This window comes from Larimichthys crocea, chromosome XII (assembly GCF_000972845.2).
Source record: "Larimichthys crocea isolate SSNF chromosome XII, L_crocea_2.0, whole genome shotgun sequence".
Taxonomy (NCBI): Eukaryota; Metazoa; Chordata; class Actinopteri; family Sciaenidae; genus Larimichthys; species Larimichthys crocea.
This window is the reverse complement of record NC_040022.1, coordinates 5824492-5844719: the sequence shown is the minus strand read 5'-3', so window position 1 is coordinate 5844719 and position 20228 is coordinate 5824492. Positions and strand designations below refer to the sequence as shown.

General features: G+C 41.3%; 1 protein-coding gene across 1 annotated transcript in view; it reads left to right on the top strand.

Moving 5' to 3' along the window:
• The first annotated feature begins 12425 nt into the window (after positions 1 to 12425).
• Positions 12426 to 20228, top strand: part of ngfra (nerve growth factor receptor a (TNFR superfamily, member 16)) — a 30341-nt gene continuing 22538 nt past the window's right edge. Inside the window, exons 1-2 of the mRNA XM_010739827.3 lie at positions 12426 to 12818; positions 15755 to 15917. Coding sequence (XP_010738129.2) covers positions 12780 to 12818; positions 15755 to 15917 — 202 coding nt within the window. The 5' untranslated portion in view covers positions 12426 to 12779. The remainder of the gene's footprint in view (positions 12819 to 15754; positions 15918 to 20228) is intronic.

Genomic DNA, 20228 nt, shown 5'->3' with positions numbered 1-20228 from the left:
TGGGTCAATTCGTCAAAGTCCAAGACTTTAACTTCTTCTTAAGCAGATTAGAAGTCTTCTGAAAGTTCTGCATTCACTGAACTTCTCCCAGGAGGCGTCTTGAGAAATACCTCTGGGTGCCTTGCAATGGAGAATGGATGGACTAAGAAATAGATGTAAATCAAGTAAAAGTCTTAGTCAGTCAGTCTCAAGTAGACATCATCAGTGAAACAACTGACGAAACCATCGTAATGAAACCATCAATGAAAGACAAGGCAGTAATGTAGGAGCTTCAGGCCTCATTTATCCCCCATTACAAACTCACCTTTAACCTGGAGAGAAACTATTTTTCTGGAATGGTTCAGGAATAGTTTGAATAAGTCCAGACTTCAAGTATAGAGGTTGAGGGAGGAGTGCGCGTCAGAAGTAAATGAGGTACATTTACTTTGCTGCCACCTGGCAGGACTAAAACAACCAAACACACACACATTCACACTCACACTCGTCCATCTTCCCAAATCCACGTCTGTCACTGAGTCCCATCAGGATATGCCGGATCAGGGAAAACCTCAAGGGCAAAGTTCAGGAAAACAATTTAAGGGAAATAACTGCAACACCAGTGGACCGAATTCCACTTCCAGTTTTGAATATATGCTGTTTCTCAGAAGGTCTCACTCGTTAAATCATTAACCCCGCGACTGGAGACCACAAAAGAGGAAAAGCAACATGGTTGTATGTTAAAAATTTAGACGCCATCTGCCTCCGCAAGTGGTATTACGAGCTATTACAGAGAGGGATCGAGGAGAGCCCCCTGTAAATCAATGGAGGCTTACTGGGTTTGTGGTTTGACACCTGAAGTCGATTTCACCTTCAGATATTTAGCGCCCAACAATGGCCAGTGGGGCAGATGCTTTCACAGCGTTTTATTCACTGCGATATGTCAGAAGCACTTAAATAAGATGTCTGTCATAGAGAATTGAAACATCTGTGCTCTTCACAACATCACCGCTATCTGTGTGAAGGGCTGCAACATGAAGGGTGTGAAAACAGGGTTTGGGCTCTCTAAACACACGTTTTTTTATTTAATATTTGCCAAGAGTCCCCGTTAAAGGGGTCACAAGAAAATTGACATCAGATTTTTAGCCATGCTAGCAGCATAGCCGGGGGTGTCAGCGTTGGTCTGTCGGACCAGCACTTTGGTTTAATTATCTCAATACCATTGAATAGATTACTGTGAATGAATGTTCAGGACATTCATTTTCCATTAGGATGACTCCTAATAACTTTGCTGATTCTCATGCATTGGCAAGTCAATCTTTGTGCGTAACTAAACATTCCTTCACTTCAGCTGTACTTCATATTTAGTGATAATTACCAGCTGTGTGGCAGTGATGCTAGTTATTTTTGTCACTTAGGGGGCTGTGTGTGTTTGTCATCATGGTAAAATGTGCTCCAGGAGGTGCAGTCCAGTACTTTGGCAGGTTAGTCTGCCTGTGAGAAGTATCTACAGATCAGTCTTTTGTAGTTCGTCTTCTGAACTTTGTAGTTTTACCACAGATCACGCAAAAACATCTGCAAAATGATGTACCCTAGTACACGGTTCCCAAAGTGGGGGTCGGGACCCTCTGGGGGTGCGAGGTAAAAACAGGGTGATTTTCAGAAATCAAACAATTTTACATTGTTTTAGAAATATCTTTTTTATTTCGATATTCTTTGACTCCTGATGTGATTGCGGCAGATTAACGACACATTAGCAGCAACACAACAACATCAGCTAAGGTCTATGCGTCATGCTAAAAATTATGACATGTAACAAGGAAAAATCATCTGATATCTGGAGATAGTGGGGTCGCACATCACTGATACCATTGTTTTGGGTGTCGCAGGCTGAAAAGTTTGGTTGTCGGATTCTCTGAACACTGCGGCTGTCTCTGCTAACTCATATGAATCTCCTTCAACTCTTCTTTGACCTCATGACATTTTCCATCGAAGTCCAGGAAAAATGTTTAGGAAAGTACTTGAGAAGTAATTTTTATTGACTATTTGACTGTACCCTATGTCTTGTATGAACCTTCATCCAACCTGAATGGTTATGTAGGGGATGGATTAATAACAGATTTCCTTCTTTTTCTTGTGAAATACAAAACAGTTTTACCCTCTAATACCCCCAAAGGTATTGAAATGAGAAAAACTCACTTTATGGTTGAACGCACATAATTCACATGGTGACATGGAGGTATTCCTTGCTTCATTTCAAAGTCACAAACCAAGAGTCTAGAAACCACTGTGTTTATAGGCTTAGAACATGTATGTATTTATTTGTTGTGTCACACTAGCCTATTAATGAGGTTATTTTTACATGGCAGCTTCATGATTGGTCTGGCACTGATACAATCTTAACATCATATTTGGATGACTGCCTTTAACATCTATAAGCTTATATGTTCCAGCAGGCGCTGGTCTTTTTTTTCCTGAGACAAAAATGTGTGGTTGAGTGGAGAAGCCTGGGCTCTGTGCCTTGAATGACAACCACATAAAGGGACGAAAAGAGGTTATTGAGATGCATGTTGTGTAAAGAGAAATATGTGATAGCCTTGCTGGAAAAACAAGATAATGGAAAAACCAAGAACAGGAAAGAGATGCAGGCGAATGAATCCAGATTTTATGCTTAGAGCCAAATTTATAGTGAAAGGACACATAATACATGGACTCCATGTGTAAGCAAACACACACCACACACATACTGCAAAGGTTTATTTTATGTCTGTTGAGGATTTCCAGGACATTAGCAGCCAGCCATGTATGCTGGATGAGTGAACATGACCGACCTATGCAGGTTAAGGCCTTTGATCGCTGCCAATGAGACAAAAAGCAAGGTACGATGGAAAACACAACACGACTACACATTCAACAAACATTATACAAAACCGCAGCTATTATACCGTGCATGCAGTAATACAATCCAATCAAGACGGAAATCCCAAAATGCGCACATGGATTCACATGCCCAAAAGTGATTAAGCATCTCAATTACAGCCTTCATTACTCACTATTATTTAATTGTATTGAGCTGTTTGTGGAGTCCAAAGCTCAGTATGATCACATTCTGGGAGTTAAGGATGCTTGGGAGGGAGGTAGAGGAAGAGGATCAGGTTATCTATGATTGCTATTCAATACCATCCAACCAGCTATCGTATTACTCCCCTTTCTGTTCTGCTGTCAATACTCATCCTCTGGTTCCTCTCAGTCAAACAGCTCGCTTTTTACCACCTTTTTCTCCTCCCTCTTTGCTCTAAACACCTCTTTTCATTTATTTCGATTTCTCTCTCGGCCTCTCATGCATCCCTTCTTCTCTCGGCATGATCTTACCTTCCTCCAGGTGCTTAAGATGTCAAGACTGTGTGTGCCTTTACAGTAGATCCCAGGATGCTCTACAGACCAAAGAAGCCTAAAACAACAACGTCCTGTCTTATTCGCAGACAAACCTCTTTGATCCCGGGACGTTTTGGTCGCACGAGAGACAAAGGCGAGTGAAATGTAAATGTCTCCGCCTGCAGGCGTTTTATGTAGATGTTCTATTTTCTTCTGTTTGAGAGAAACCCAAGAATTATATTGCAACTCTCTAAGTTGAATATATTCGAATCACAATTTGTTTATCATGAAAAAAAGCTGTTCCTGATTGATGCAGAGGAAACAGCCATTATTCTACTGCGGTGCCTGATGCACTCAGGAGCACTGAATAAGTTTAAATCACACAGCGCCATCAATTTTCCATCAGCCTCACCTTGAGTGAAGCAGCTCTCCATTGGCTGATTACAGTGGTTTCGCTTAAGCGTCACCGTGAAGAGGTTGGAGAAAGGAGGTAGGAAAGCACATAAGTACTACTTCTCTCGATTACATGGATCATAAATGGTCTATTCTGAGTCGTGCTTCACTTTACTCCCGGGAGGGAGTGGGTGCAAATACACAGCAACTGTTTCATTACTTACCGGCAAGGGATGCTCTCAAAAACACTTAATAAAACATTCTCCTATTGTCATTTCCAGAGGAACAAAAATATCAAGGCAATAAACTCAGACATTATACAATAAAATATGATAATCAAATTCAAAGTACTCCTATGGGCAATAAAAAAAATTATCAACAGGAGAGAGAGAATAATAAAGGCATCCCAATCTGTTCCCCTGAACCGTGAGCAATGTCAATGTAGTCCCCAACACTGAAAAAAATACACAGTTCACTAACACTGCAAAAATACATATGATTAAGCTTACTACGTTTATTATTAGTAGTATAGTTCCAAAATTTTCAACAGTGAGGTCTGTGATTTAACTAGTACATTGCTTTGACACACCAAGTGACAAAATGTGTTTTGGTAATTAGGTAATTATTTTACTAAAAGTGAAATAAGTGAACTTGTTCCAGTATAAATCCATTTGTGTTAATTATTTGTTAATTATTCACCTGAATTAAATGTTCCTGACACTGTTTCTTAACTCCTGACGCTGCAGAGGAATTTGTACAAAGAAATAAACTGAATTGAGTTGTAAGATGCACATTTTACATGCAGTGAGTGTGTCAGTCGTAAAATGATCTGTTTTCATGAGTTCATGACGTCACCTGTGCAAATACAACCTGTCTTTGTTGCACCTTTCTGCTTCTGGTTCCCCGGTACATCTGGGTCCTCTGTTCTGAGGGGAGAGGGCGGATCACATGTTTTACAACTGCTTTGTGCTACTGCCTCCCCCACCCACACCGTGACAGCAGGAGATCTGAGGGTGAGTCTGGAGGTCAGCACACTATGTGCACGCCAGCCATGTGGAGGCAGAGACAGGCTTTTTTTTTTTTTTTTAAACGGATGTCACAGGAATGTGACATGCACCTGCTCAAAGATGTGTCTGTCTGGTTTTGCAGTTGAAAAGTTTGGTGTTAGTGTCTGTGTGTGTGTTGGGTCAGCAATATGACAAGACTGAGGCTGGACTCTGCTTGACTGCACCTCTGTTGCATCCTGTGGAGGCTCAGAAACCTGAGCCACACAATCCATCACTGTTCTGACAAGTTATGGTCATCCTACACATGTGGATCAGGATCATAGCCACCACTCTGATGGACCTGTAATTTAAATATAAAACGGGACAAAAACCTGAGAGTATGCAGCAAGAAGTAGGGAGAAAATCTGGAATGAAATGCTATAAGCTTATAACCAGACCAGTTGTGCATGAATAAAAACATTGATTGCATTATTGTAATCTCACCTTGCTCCAGGTGTGCAAGTTTTCTGAAGCAAAAAAAAACACTTTCATTCTGAAAAATGGTGCTTTGCATGTGAAATTAGAGAATGAGGTCTGGAGATCTGGTGTGCAGTTGTGCTGGGATGGATCAACTTTTTACAGTCTAAATTGTTCAAATTTTTTTAAAAAAACAACATCTTCCAATAAAATCATTCAACAGAAAAAACACATGTCAAGATATATATTGTATGTCATCAAAACCGATTATCCATGAGCAAAAGCACTAATTTTACTATGTAAGCTGGGAAAATTAGCATGGTCTGTGCCAGGAAGGGTTTTATGCTTTTGTTACTGGGAATGAATGACACAAGGCATCAAGATGCTAGCAGTTCTATGTACTGTGAGCTTAATGCCAACATGCAAACATGAGATGGTATACATGCTGACGTTTAGCAGGTTAATGTTTTACCACGTTTGCCATCTCGTTAGGCTGTTGGTCATGCTGACATGTGCAAATTAGCACCGAGTGCAGCTGATTTGAATTATAATGATGTGTTGTTAGATTAAAAAATGAAGGGATCACAAGTTGCTACAATGTCTGGCAATGTTTCCAGTATTTGACAAAACATTACACTAAAAAATCAACATTCACCCTCAGTTGCGCTACAGGAAGCGTCACCAAAGTCGTAATATTCATCCTGGGGATGATGGACCAACACAGCAGATCTCTAAAAATAATAAACATAGATCACATTTTATGAATATGTTGATGCAGTCCAGAGCTAATACTTTATACTAATTAAGAAACATGTTCTGTTTGTTCTATCAGAAGCTACTTGGTTCTTTTTGTGAATGAGCCTTAGTTCCTAATGCATTCCTTGTTTCTTGGCATCCACTACAGATTTGTTTGATTTATGTAAACTGTTATGCTGGTAATTTACTTGAATTCTCTGATGTTGTCTCCAACTTGCTGTTTCGCTACGTGAGCTGTTGGCTGCAGGTCAGCTCTCCTGCTCCATCACTGTGGATGCGCCAATAGAAGTATATGGCTGGAACAATGCTTTGAACATCCAAGAACAAACAGATGAGGGAAAACGGCATGATGAAAAATTGGCTCCCTGCTTTGATTTTGTGCAAAGCAGTGTTTTCAATAAATTACTCTTGAACTCAGAAAGAAAAAGATCTGGCTTTGTAAAAAAAAAAAAAAAAAAAAACAGCAGAGTAAACATGAGTCATTGAAGCACATTTGCTGGGGACAGACTTTCACAAAACACAGAAACACACACCACCTTATGAAAATAAACATAAGGAGAAATTAGGGTTCAGCCTGTTCAGTGGATACAAATGCAGTGGAAGTCTTTAATCATTCACCTACTGTAATTAGCAGGGGAGTTCATTTATGCTTAACTAATTCACTTGGCACTGCTCAGAGTGAAAGGGCTGATAAAAACAGCTCGGTAATGTTTGTGAGAAGCTTGGAAATTTGTGCAAATGTTGGCAAACTAAATATAACAGCAGGAAATGGTGTTCATTGTAGGGAAGCTGCGGAAAGAGAAACCCCTAAAACTGGCCAAACATTCAAAACCAGGGGTAAAAAAACAAACCACGCGATTTTGAGATGAAAAAGTTCACATGCTCAGCTGGCAATTACTGACTGTTTTCCCTAAGATAAGTGATATATGGGGAATTTCTGTTGCAGAAAAGCTCTCGGTTCTGTAATAATGGTGTAACAACGACAAGCTTAATGTTATATAGATCCTCAAGTTTCCTCCTCTACACTCTCTCTCTCTCCTTCTCGTTAGCTACCTCTAACTCTCCCCTGAGCGACGATCACGCGACCATGTCTCATCTTCGACTCTCCCCTAGGACTTCTATGATCGTTCCTCCTAGGCTCATAGTAGTATGTGCGCACCATCACTCCATCCAGAGCAACGCTCGACGTTTGACATTCCTCGCTTCTCTCCAGAGAGTAGTCTCGAATTCGCTTTGCCGAGAGCTGTGACCCTGTTCTATTCCTTCTTCTATCACCTTCATCCCGACTAGAGAAGTCTCCCTATGCTCTACACTTGCCTGTTTCTGCTCTGTCGCTCATGCGTTTCCCTTCCCGCCTCGCTCCCTCAGCCTAGATTCAAGCCTAGACATACTGCAAATCATTTCTCATTCGCCTTTTTCACATTAGCTACTCTTCCAGCTCATTAGGACAGTTCTCGCTCCGCCTTTCATCCGACTGTCTCATCTTCTTATTCACTCATTCACCCATTTATCGTCCTCCAACCTGACAGGCATGTTTCTTTAGTGAACGACACCCCGCTCTTACACGACACACGAGACGCCTTTGATCAATCGGAGAGATGAGGAAACGCTGTCATACGTTTGACCACTACAGACAGCTGCTCACCAGTCCAGCGTATCAAGCGAGACATCGTAACTTTTGTAGTTTGCTGTGTTTTATTTGCAGCACATGCGGAGATTATGTGTTAACGGTGTGAAGTGACTTGGATGAAGACAGATCGCCTCCTCTATTTGTAAAAACGGGAACTGTAATTCAAGTTGTTTGGATGAAGTAACCAAGTCACAGGAATACGCGATGTACGCATCACAATAATTAGGCCGGGGCTGTTCAAACCCATATGGATCTCCACCCTCTCGCCCAGCAGTTCCCTCAAACATTTTTCTGAGGCCAGTTACAACTTTATTCCAGTGACCATCAATCTTGGTACTCTAATCCAGTGCTCCATTGCATGGTATCCGACTTCGAAACCCCCCGCCGCCACAGAATCAAGTAGACCAATCATTCTCTATCACGTCGTCCCCTCAGTAACCCCCCCCCTCACCAGTAATTTTCACTAGGGATACACACTGTCTGTGATAACGGCCCTCAGAGGAGTTAGTGACCTTTTGTAATTCGAACGACACTGACGCTTATTCTTGTCCTAAACAGTCAATCAAACTCTGTACATTTCATATCATGCCTTGTGCAACCGTATTCATGCCCCACCCCTTAATTCCCAGACTAACGAACTACCTCTTCCTTGACGCTTCGCCGACATACCCCTCTACACCTGTCTTTCTCCTTTTATGATTTTCTGTACTCCAGATTTGTTGCTACAACGTGATGTTAATCTGGGACCTTTATCTCGTGTTGTACTCCGGCAGTCTGGAGCGTTGAACGTATCAACCCAAAGAACACACACCACCACAACTTAGTCCGGAACCTATGCTGATCACTTTCTGCCTCTTTCCACATGTATGGCCACAAAAACTAAATAAATAAAAAATAAGAAAAACTCCTTTTATGAATGTTAAGGTTTGACCAAAACACCAGAAAGAAGAAAGAAAGGAAAGAAGAGAAAAAGAAAGTCACCGATAAGGATAAATACCTGAACTACATTTGAAGCTACTAAATGGGGACAGTATTGTGCTAAACAATGATAGAGAAATTGTATATAAAGGCCTACAATCCTACACTTGTTCTTACAACATGGAAAACAAACCCTTTCCAACCACCTCATAAAGGCTGAAAAGTCTCACTTAAACCTCTACCTTTGTTTTCAATGTTACCTCCAATGTGCGCAATACACAGCCCCCTAAACAATGTGTCTCGTCCAAATGTTGATATCTCCACCGCATTCAAATCTAACAGCACTAAAAAAATTCAAGGAGTTACTGCATTGACATATTTTTTAAAGTCTGCCATCCAACAGATGAAATGAGTGTTTACTGTGGGTTTTGTTGAAACAGTAAAGCCCTGTGATGAACTGGCCAGGGTGTAGCCCTCCTCTTGACCAATGTCAGCTGGGATTGGCTCCAGCCCCGTGCTGAATGTGGTTAACAAGTACACACAATAGAAGAAAGATGTACAACTCTTGTTATCTAACCCTTAAAGAAGTCATTTAAGCTCAAACATCTTTTTCTAACTCGCCATCTGAACCCAAACCACGATCTTTCTTTCAACGTAACCAAGTTGTTTTTGTGTCTAAACCTAACCAACCTTAACCACAGCATTCACCAGCATTTGTAATGACTTTGAAATGGTACAGTCCCGCTGATTGAGGATTGTTGTGTAGAATCCAAAACAGTTAGCCCAACAGCAATTTTGGATCCCACTGGCTATTGTTTGACAATGATTTAGCCTATGGCTAATGTTTCAGAGTTTCCAGTGTAGCCAGCGGATAGCCGGGCCAAGGCTTCCTCTTCAGTCCATTTAGCTACTCGATTGGCGTGAATGACGAAAAAGACATATTTTGGCAAATTTCTATAAACAGATTCCTGTATATGAATGCAGGAAAACAGAAAAAGATAATAATAAAATCGTTGTCAGGCGATAGTTGATATGTATATGTGGTTTTGCTGCTGATTGTAACTGCAATAAAGTTAAACAAACAAGATCAAGTATCATCAAGTCTTTAGACCAGAGTCAGGACTTGACTTATTGACTTGACTTGTGTTATTTTACCTCTTAATTTCTTTTTTTATTTTACTTTTCAAAGCAAAAATTTTTAGCAGCCAAAACGTATAATATGAATGTGAAATGTATTTTAAATGTGAGTTCATCAAATCATCACATACAAGTTAACAGATAACAGCAGTAATGAGACATTTCAACACAGTAAATAAAACCAGGCAATTTCATGTGTTGCTGTCCTTGAGTTTACTCACCGTTACAACTTCCGCCGGGTGGCAAGTCGTCTCCATCAAGATTGTATTGTATTAGTGACCTTGCAGACTGACATGACATTTCCTTTTGCTGACCAATCATATGGCTGGAAATGTGATACGTACGGTGAAAAATACATGTATCCTACCAAAGGTCCTGTCAGCATATATCCATATATCCATAACACTACTAATAGAGCTCACATTCAGAGGACATTTTTCTATTTCTGGCTGTTGGATGGATACATTTCATCCTAGAGTTGTAGTACATCTCTGTTACACTGTTGTTGGAATCAAACAATATCAACAACATGGCTGTCTAGTGTTAATATTAATTATGAGCATTTGTTTGACAGTTGGAGCTACAGTCCATCATCATTGATTTCCAGCACACTCGCCGTGATACAGTGGCTTCACTCAGGCTGTGGCGGCGATTAGGGGTGATGAACACTGGATTCAAAGGACTCGACATGTGAATACAATATCAAAGAGGAGCGTATTGATGGAGAAGAGTGCTGTCAGAGTCATCAGAATGGGGGCTTAGTCAGAGGTGCTGCAAGGGTGATCTCAAAGGAGGATGTAGGAAGTGGGAAAATTGATGTGTCCCAAGATCAATACTGGAGAGCATTCGGATCTCAACAGTGTAACTAAATCACCTTGTGGCTGCTGCTGTTGCTGCTGTTGCTCCTTCTTCTTCTTCTTCTTCTTCAGTTCTGCATCCCCTGAGTTGGTGATCAACACTGTGAATGTGAAAGTGATGGGGTCAGGAGGATCATACATGGAGCAAATCAGGGAAAAGGTTGGGTGCAGATGAAGCTGTGCATTTCTTTTTGGGTGAATACTCATCGTCACATTGTCTTGGATCAATATCCATCAACACTGGTTTTCCTTAAGTGTAAAGGCTAAGTACCTCAATGAGCATCAAACCCAATTACAATGTTTAGATGTGCATTAGTGGTTTTGGAGTGGATGCACCAAATTTAGTATCTTCTGGACAAAATAAATAAATAAAATAATAACTGTGATGCAGCAGACAGAGCCTAATGGATTAATGTGATTCAAACCACAACTTATGTCAACATGTGCAGCACGTTTCTGAAAAAAACTACAGTAAAAATGAAGAGTGTCATCTAAACGGAAGAATACTATTGAGTCGTTGCAATAATAAAAAAAAAAAAACCCTCACATTTAAACACTGTTTACAGTGCAGTGCTAGGACCACATATGTAATCTAAAATATCATGTTTTAATGGAGGCCAATGTGAGTTGTGCAGCAGCATCATGTGAAACCCGAGCTCAGTGAAAATGAATCCTTTTCACGGTGAAGTGACTCCTCTTTGGGAAAGAACAACCTCATCCTTCATTGTTAAGAAGAAGATCATCGCACAAAATGTATGTGTGTGTGTGTGTGTGTGTGTGTGTGTGTGTGTGTGTGTGAGCTGCTGTTGCTGATCTGAGCTCAGCTGAGTCGCCCTCTTGTGGTAGATTATGATAATGCACTTTGTAAATTGACTGATGGCAGTATGTTTGAGTGGGTTTTTTTATTTTATTTGCATGGACACACAGGCATTTGTTTTACACAAAGTCACAAAGTTTCATTTGAAAAGTGAGACTTTGCACAGCAGACTCATCAGATGCAGAGAGTGACGAAAGCAGATCATATATGTTCTACAGAAAAACACAAACACCTGTTATCCCTGCAGTCCTTGAGGTTTTCTGTAGCTGTTTGTGTGCTGACCCAATTCTTAGGACAAGTTCTGAGGCTGCACTTTGTGGTGGTCTTATCCTGGAGTGCATTTTATGGAAAGGTGTTTTTAATATCTGGAATGCCTCGTTTGCATATGCGGAAGAGGCAAAGACTATTAGAAACACAGGCCAAGATAATGCAATCCAGCAACGACAGCAATGACGATGGCACAGGTACCAGCTCTAGGACATCTTTTGGCACGGTGATAGAGATGTCCACCGTGTGGACAAAAGTAAGTGGACACTAATGCTACACTCATATGTGATGGTCAAACCTCCAGTCTTTTTGGTTTTCAGGCTTTCTTCCAGATTTTTTGGGGGGCAGGCACCCAGTCACCCATAAGATTGTGCTTTGTGATAGCTGGGGGCCGTCACATTGAAACAGGGTCTTCCTCTAAGCCACATTTTTGGATTGTACAGTATGCTGAGAGAGCTGGAACAAACCCAATACATGAAACACAGCAGCAGAGCAAAAGTAGACAAAATGACTTACTTAAGTGGGGGGTGTCTACATACTTTTGGCCACACAGCATATATGAAATGGTCTATATGTGATGAGTGCTGAATGTGTCATTAATGTCTTACAATAAATATAATAATAACTTTTATGTCACTTTTGCTTTGAGTCAGACCTCACATGAGATTAAAGCAGAGGTAGAGAGAGGAGCAGGTTGTATAGTCTTACTGCAGGAGTATCATCAGGGGTAATAAACTGGAGGGTGGACGTGCCCCCCTCTCTTCCCTCCTCTCGCCTCCTCCGCAGTGCACTTGCAGCTGAGCAGCGCTCCGGACAGGACGGTCTCCTCCTCCTCCTCCTCCTCCTCCTCCTGCTGCTGCTGCTCTTCTTCTTCTTTCTCTCTCTCTCTCTGTGTTGTTGAGGTAGTGTGTGGTGGTACTGCTGCTGAGTGCGTGCACCGACAGTCGCATCTGCCTCCAGTCCAGAGGTCCCGGACAGACGCGTGATGGTGCGGACTCATTGATAATAAAAAAAAAAGAAGAAGAAAGAAAGAAACAACAACAATAATAATAAGAATAATAATAAAAACCAACCAAAACGTGCTGCCGGAATTAAAATGAGCTCTCTTGCTGAGCGGCTCTCCTCCTACACATAGCGCTGCCTTTTTCTGCACTAGATCTGTTTTATGTGACTCCAGCAGGCGACGCAGGATGACTACTACCTTATCGCTGGTGATTTGGTGCGCTTTGGTAAGTAAGCCTGCACAGTTACTAGTGTGTGTTGAGTAATATTCTCATAATACTGATTTGATATGACTCTGAAGATGAGTTTTTAATGACATTTTTTTTTTTGCACTTTTTGATGTTATAATTGTTTATTATAATCCTATTTGGTGCTTGATGATGATTATACCTATTGGTCCATGTGTGAACCTGTGATATTGCAAATCATTATATCCGCAGTGACTTTTGCAGTGAGTTTTTTTTCCCTGATTTTAGTCATTTTAAACCCCCTTCGTGATGCCTGTGATCTTTCAGAGCAGGGTTTACATGTGTCCTGTATCACTGCTGTGTCGTTTCCCTCTAAAAACGTCTCATTAAAGGACCAATGTGCCTTTTCTTTCTTCTTTTTTTTTGCAGGTGCTGCATGTACCTACTGTTTTGCATGAAATATTATGCCTAGGTTATTTTATATCCTCCTCTAGCTGCACACATCCACATGCACATGCACACTCTCACACACACTCTTGGTTTTCATCCAGGGAGGAAAAGTTAGACAGCCCTGCTAGGATTAGTTTCTGGAAAAATGAGATTTCTACTTTCACATTGGGCTGCATCCAGACATCCAGGAGCAGTTTACTGACAGGCGCCTTGGCCCAGACTTTAATAGCATTAATGAGTGGAAGTGATTTATTTGTAATTTTGTAGTTTCTTAAAGAAAGAAGAGATTAATATGCTGCAGCTTACAGGGAAGTAAATTGATTCATTATATTTTTATATCCAACATGAGCTGCAAATTGTTTGATATTAACACAAAACATGAGGCTCTTCCGATAATGTGAAAGTTGATTATGGAAGACGGTGGTGATAGAGCGCAGAGCACAGGGCACATCCTCCCAACGCTCTGGTATGTCCACAGCAGCTGGTGTAATTGGGCTGTGCAGCTCAGTCATCATGTGAACAGCCCTGGATGTGAGGGGACACTCTGTTATGACAGCTGGTTTAAAGGGTGGTGACGGTCGGGTGCACTTTGGTTGAATTAAATTTAGAAATAAACTCTTCAATTGACCATGAAATTGAGGAGACTACAAACCGAGCATGCAAGCAGCTGGGGTCATCGTACTTTCTTTTTTATCTGGGAGTGTGTGTGTGTGCTTGGATGCATGTTCCTGCTGCTGCTGGTGAACATATTTCCCACTTTGGCATTAATCTGTGTTCGAGCTGAGTGATATTCCAGGGAGATGTCACAGGAAAGGGAGCTGGCGCAGCAGTCAGTCAGGGACATGAATCCTTCCCCTGCAGATACAAAAGGAAACCCTCTTGAGGTTTTAGTCTGCATCCAAAGTTCATTTTTGCAGACAGAATATAGACTGACTTTAACGCTGATCATATGGTCCAATAAACAGCGAGATTTGTGCAAAAAATGTTGAGATAATGTGTTGTAAAGTCAGGAGAAATGAAACGCACCGCGAGAGCAAGAAGTGGAATGACAGAAAGGAGAGAGAGAGAGAGAGAGAGAGAGAGAGAGAGAGAGCTGCTCAGTACATCTGTTTCTGAATGAAAGCAGGGACAGCAGAGAGAGGAGAGAGGGAAGGGGAGAGATGAATGAGAAAGAGAAAGGCAGAAAAGATTGAATTGATGTCTCAGCAAATGTGAATTAAGTGGAAATGAGCTTTTTCTCGTTACATAATAACAGGACATGAAAGGGCTTCAGTATGACGGTTTCTCTTTGTTCTAAAAACCGTCTGGACATGAATTCCATTTTTTTTAACATGATTGTATACACACCAGTGGAACGGACCTCAGTTCTTTTGCCAGTTGTGCTGCGTGGCATTTATCTCAGAGAGTGCTGAGAAAATGCAGCAAGAGAAGGGGAGATAACTGGAGTAGATTAGACAGATTAGAACGGACGAGGGAGAAGTCAATTGTGAAATTCAAACCAAGTCGTGTGTGGAAATACTTGGAAACATACACCAAATGCATGTGGATTTACAATTTACTATGGTTGCATGCTGCAGGCATTTGAGATAAGGTCAGAACGTGTAGATGTGATTGATATGCGACGAGTTTTATTGTCTGATGTGAAAACAAATATATCATTTCAGCAGTGAGAGTGAGGTTTGCTTTGCTGAAAGAAAAAAACATGTATGTGTAGTCCCAGGACCAAAAATCTGTCCACATGGGGACACCTTACCTTACCATGTAGGTTTATAAAACCAAATTCCCACAAAATAAACCATTAGATTTTACCATTAAGACTTGGTTTTTGGTCAAAGATAGGGTAACTCAATGCACTGTCCTCCTAAGTTACAAACGTGTGTCTTGAAGTGAATATAACAAACTGGGGACCGGTCCTCACTTCGTTATGGTGCTGTCACATTATCACATTTTTCTCTCAGCATTTAGGTTTACTGTTAGATTTAGGCTAAGGCATGGATTTAAGCATGCAGTGTGATGCTTAACATCAGGATTATTCCCACACAAAGTCCTCACAAGTATAGTAGAACAAGTATTTGCGTGTGTACCAGCGCAGATCGGAAGTAGAGCTCGGCGTTCACGGCTACTCTCACCTTTAGACAGTAATTAGGACGGGCATGTGTATAATGTCGTGCACACATGATTTTATGGTAACTGCCTCGGCCGGAGCATGTCATAAGTTTACTATTAGAGCTGATGTGCCTTTAGGGGAGCTATTAGGGCAGTTTAGACGACTGCCTTGTTCAAAGAGTGTCTAATATAGGTGGAGACAACATGATTTATGATGAATCCTGATAGCAGTTGGGTTTAAGGAACAGGTTGGACACCTGGCAGCAATTTTCATCAGTTTGTTTTGCTGTGTATGTTTAAGTCTCAGTGGCCCAGTGCTGTGTGTGTTTGTATATGTGTTGAAGTTTTCTTTCTCTGTGAGTGCATGTACTGTATGTTCTAATGCCCTAATGTACTTTACTGCTGTCTCGGCGTGCTAGGTGGCGTTAGTGTTGGCGTCTAAGACGGAGCGGTCGGTGGAGGAACCCTGTGACTCCGGCCAGTACACCCAAGGTGGAGAATGCTGCCAGGAATGTCCACCTGGAGAGGGTGTGGTGAAGAAATGCGGCGCCACGCAAACGGTGTGCGCCCAATGTTTGGACAGTGAGTAGAGATTTTTCATTGTAAACTTGTACATACAAAACATTGGTGCAATAATCTAATGTGGGACAGGGTTTACATGTTCTAATTAATGGTTAATAAATCATAAGGTAATATTTTATAGATCGGTTATTAGTTAGTATAAACATCTCCTGGGCTTCCAGGTTGCCCTTGGCTTAAAAAGGCCTGTTCAGAGTCTGGACCATGTAACCTATAGTCAATTAATTAACATTTACAACTACAATAATGACTTGATGGCTTATTAAAAGCAGAGAAACTCACATGCATTTATACCAATAGAAGAATAGAAGAGACACCAGCCAAAGAGATTTTTATTGTTATTTGATCGTCACAATGTGACTCTTGCAATAAAAGTGCCCATTGGCAAATGATTTCATCAGTCAGTTCAAAGACATTTTTTTCTCATTAGGGTTAGCAATAGGCAGATTGTTGTAAGAATATAAAAGAATGGCACCTTCATTTAGTAAATGAAACAAACCTAATTTTCACACTTCTCACCGTTAGGAGAAAACATGATTTTTACAGGTAAATGTAAAAGTTATTAGGACGTGCTACCAAAACCTTGTCTCATTTTCTTATGTACAGTGAGTTATCACTCTTATGTGCTGAGGTTTTGAGATATCCTTGTGTTGCCATTCCCAGTCAAGGCAATCAAGACATGTTGCTGAACAACAGCAACATAATGCAACAAATGTCAACAAACCTCCCTGCCAACAATTTTCATCTTAGGTACAATGTGGTTTCAATCTGCTCACAGTCAGGTCCAAAACATGCTTTTGATTTTACTCACTTGGGTGAGCTGACCCTTTAGATTGAAGAAGTAACTTTTAACACCAAAATGCCGAAACTTGACCTTGCAGAAACTTTACTTCTTGAAACGTGTCAAACGTAAAAGGATTAAAATCTAACCTGAAGATAATCAAATACAGTATATACTATATACAAAGCACAGCTGCACAACTAAATGTCATCATCCACATTACTCACACTCAAACTCCGATTAATACAAACTTCCTGCACTTACATCATCTTAATTTAAACATCCACTTCATTTTCTGTGCTTTTTAATGGTGGCTCGGGCCCTGAACTCCATACAGAAAGAATATTAAAGCCAAAACAAACTCCTATTGTCCAATTTGCTCCTTTCTATGAAGAGTCTGCTTTGCCTTTATCGAGTGTCCTAAGAAATAAAGCAGAAATTCACATGTTTGATGCTTGTAAGTAGGTCCAAATGTGTTACAGCTCTGCTCAGGCTGTGAACCATTAGCACTCGCACTACACACCAGAGCTGGGAGAGGTGCCAGCACTGCAACATCATGGAGAAAAAAAAGAATAGCCAACGTTGCAAACAAATGTGTTTTTCTCGATTCAGGCGTCTGTCTGCATCACATTCCTGCAGCTCTTTTTGCGATTTAAGATCCTACGAAGTGAAGTAAACGCCAGAGTATTGGTCAGGGTAGTGTTGAAGACTTTGGACAAGACAAATGGATTACACACTGCACTGTTACGTTTTCATAGCTTGTAAAAACACATGCTAATTGTGGCTGTTTGTGACTGACAGAGCAGAAATCCAAAATTAGCCTTGTTTAGACGCATGGAGTGACCTCTCTGTTGTACATTGATGGATCGCATGAATCCATTTAGACACCACATTATAAACACTAGCAAATGGCACATGTGAACAAGGACTGGATGTCATTTTGGGGGAAATAATTAAAGGCTGTTGGAACGCTTGCAGATTGGCAGGAATGGTTTTTAACCAAAGAGAATCGCTCGTCTGATTATCTTTAAACTTGTGAACCTCTTTGTACAACAGATGCTAATCTCCGTGTTGTGTTACATTATTAAGAGTCTCGAGTCTGGCTGATTTCGCCACCTTTGAAGTCTTTATTCTTCGCCTCGAGGAGCTGCAGCAGTGGGTACAGGGGCAGAGAGCTAATTCAGAACGACAGTGCCAAAGGGAGAAAAAAAAAAAACGAATTACTACGAGTCAATTTCACATAAACCAATTCTGTCAAACAAAGTCAATGTTAGAAAAGGTAGTAGCATTAAAATGACATGAATGGGCCCGTGTGCAGATATAAAAGAGGAATGAAGTGGACTTCTCATGCATCTGCATCAGTGTTGTAAAAGCAGATGAAGAGTGAACGAGCAGGGTAATTAATAGGCATCATCAATCGTGTGATGGACTGGAGCGGGAAATTAGTTGAGTGGAGGTGCCTGGAGTCTGCAGAGAAACACATTGCAGCATCACTGGCGTCTGGACTGTATCTTCTTTGCTTTGACGTCATGAGGAATTTGCCTTGCGCGTCATGTTTCTTTTCATATTCCTGCCGTAAACAGTGGCAGACGATGCATAGCTGGTAAACCACAGCTCCATTTTCCTATAATGTGGGTTGGCCCTCAGGACTGAGTATTTTCTTTTCACCCCCCCTTTCACACCAGCAAATCTCACCAACTCTTGTCGTGTCTCCTCTTTTCTCCATCCTGTACTCGCTCCTCTCATCCAGCATCCCCCCCCCTCCTCCCTGTTGCTATGACTCATCGTCTGTATTAGCGGATAAAATGGTATTAGGGAGCCAGGCACCAAAGGGCACGATCTGCTCATTCATCATGCATACTGTTACATCAGTGCATCTTTACTCATTTGATCCAGCTAATTAAACCATATTGAAAAGCCTATTGTGCATCTAACATTGAACAATTATCTTGCTCTGCAGTACAGGAACGGTATTCACCGCTGATAAACACTCAACAATTAAGCTCAAATGCCCAGGAGGTTGCACTTAATTTCCGGTGCAAATGCATTTTCATTGGTTTCAATATTGTTTTTGTTTCAGCAGATGAAATCTTAATGTACCTGAGGCCCACAGGAGCACATACACTAAAATAAGACTGAGTGGGATTTATATGGAGATAGAGGCAGTTGAAACACTGACCATACCTGAAAAACTAAAGCAGTAAATACATTTTCTAAAGTGCAGAAATGAATAATTGAACAGTAAAATTCAACACATCCATTTCCTGTTTCATGGTAAATATGGGTGAATCTTTATTTACCATGACCCCCCCCTTAATTCCCCACTTCCTGTCAGTGTAAGCCCCTCTCCTTCATAGCCTCCCCATCCCGACTTGGGATGAGTGCCAGCGTCAGCAGTGCTGAAATATTTATCAGTCTCCTCCACTTTTCTCTGCTGTCATGGGAGACAAGACAACCGGCCCTGCTTCACTTAGTGTACCATTCAAAAAAAAAAACTGACTGAAGATCTGAGAGAAAAAAAGCAGAACCTCACGAGGCAATGTAGCGTTTAGGAAGAGTCCCGTTGGCCGGATCACTGGGGATTTAAAGAAGGAAGGAAAGTAGAATCGCAGCTTCGTCTGGTGAAGGCTGAAACAGAGCATCTAGAATCGGTTCCAACATCGAATCATGAGGAATGAAGTAACGGGAAAGGGAGATTTTCCTTTGGCAGGTCCACTCTACCAGTGGAGGAAGATTCTTCCATGCATGGCACCCTAACAAGGCAAAAAAAACAAAAGCTTAGCACAGGATACTGAAGAAATTGTTGACTGTTAAATTACATCTTTCCTCCTTTGGTCTCTTAATAATAGCTTTGGTAATATCCTAAAACACCTGTTTCAAATCAGAAGGGAAGTTAAGTGGACCAATGAAGCGGGGCGATAATTACACACAAAAATGTTGAACGTTCAAAAAGAGAAATAAAGCCGTCACGCAGCTTTTCAAATGTAATTCATCCACAGTCAGCAAAAGGTCAGAAAAAAAAAGGGTGTCACCGTTGAAACATGGATCGTCGCGGAGTGGGAGAAAGTGCAGTGGGCCGTCCTCGCTAAAAGCTTACACCTAAAGTGCTGATTGCGGAGATCATCGGTCAGTTTCAAGGCCGTCCAGAGCTACATTATTGATGACACTAATGGGACCGAAACACATCAGTGTTTGGAGGAGGGGGGGTCTTCACGGGCTGAAGTGGCACATTTTAAATGAATCATCCCCACGGTACAGTCACATCTGCCTTTACCGATGGCCATTTTACCGCAGAACATGAAAAGTCTGATGAGCTGCTGCGATACGCCCATCATCACTCAGTTGGAGACTTTTACAAAAAGGATCATATTTTATTATAGGAGACACCATGCACCTGATTCTGCTCTCCTTTTTTAGCTCTCAGATGAAAGCACTGATATATGAATTAGACACGTACAAACCACACACACACACATGCCTGTCGAACCTTCAGTGCATATGGTCACGTTTAGACGTGTTTACATGCAAAGACT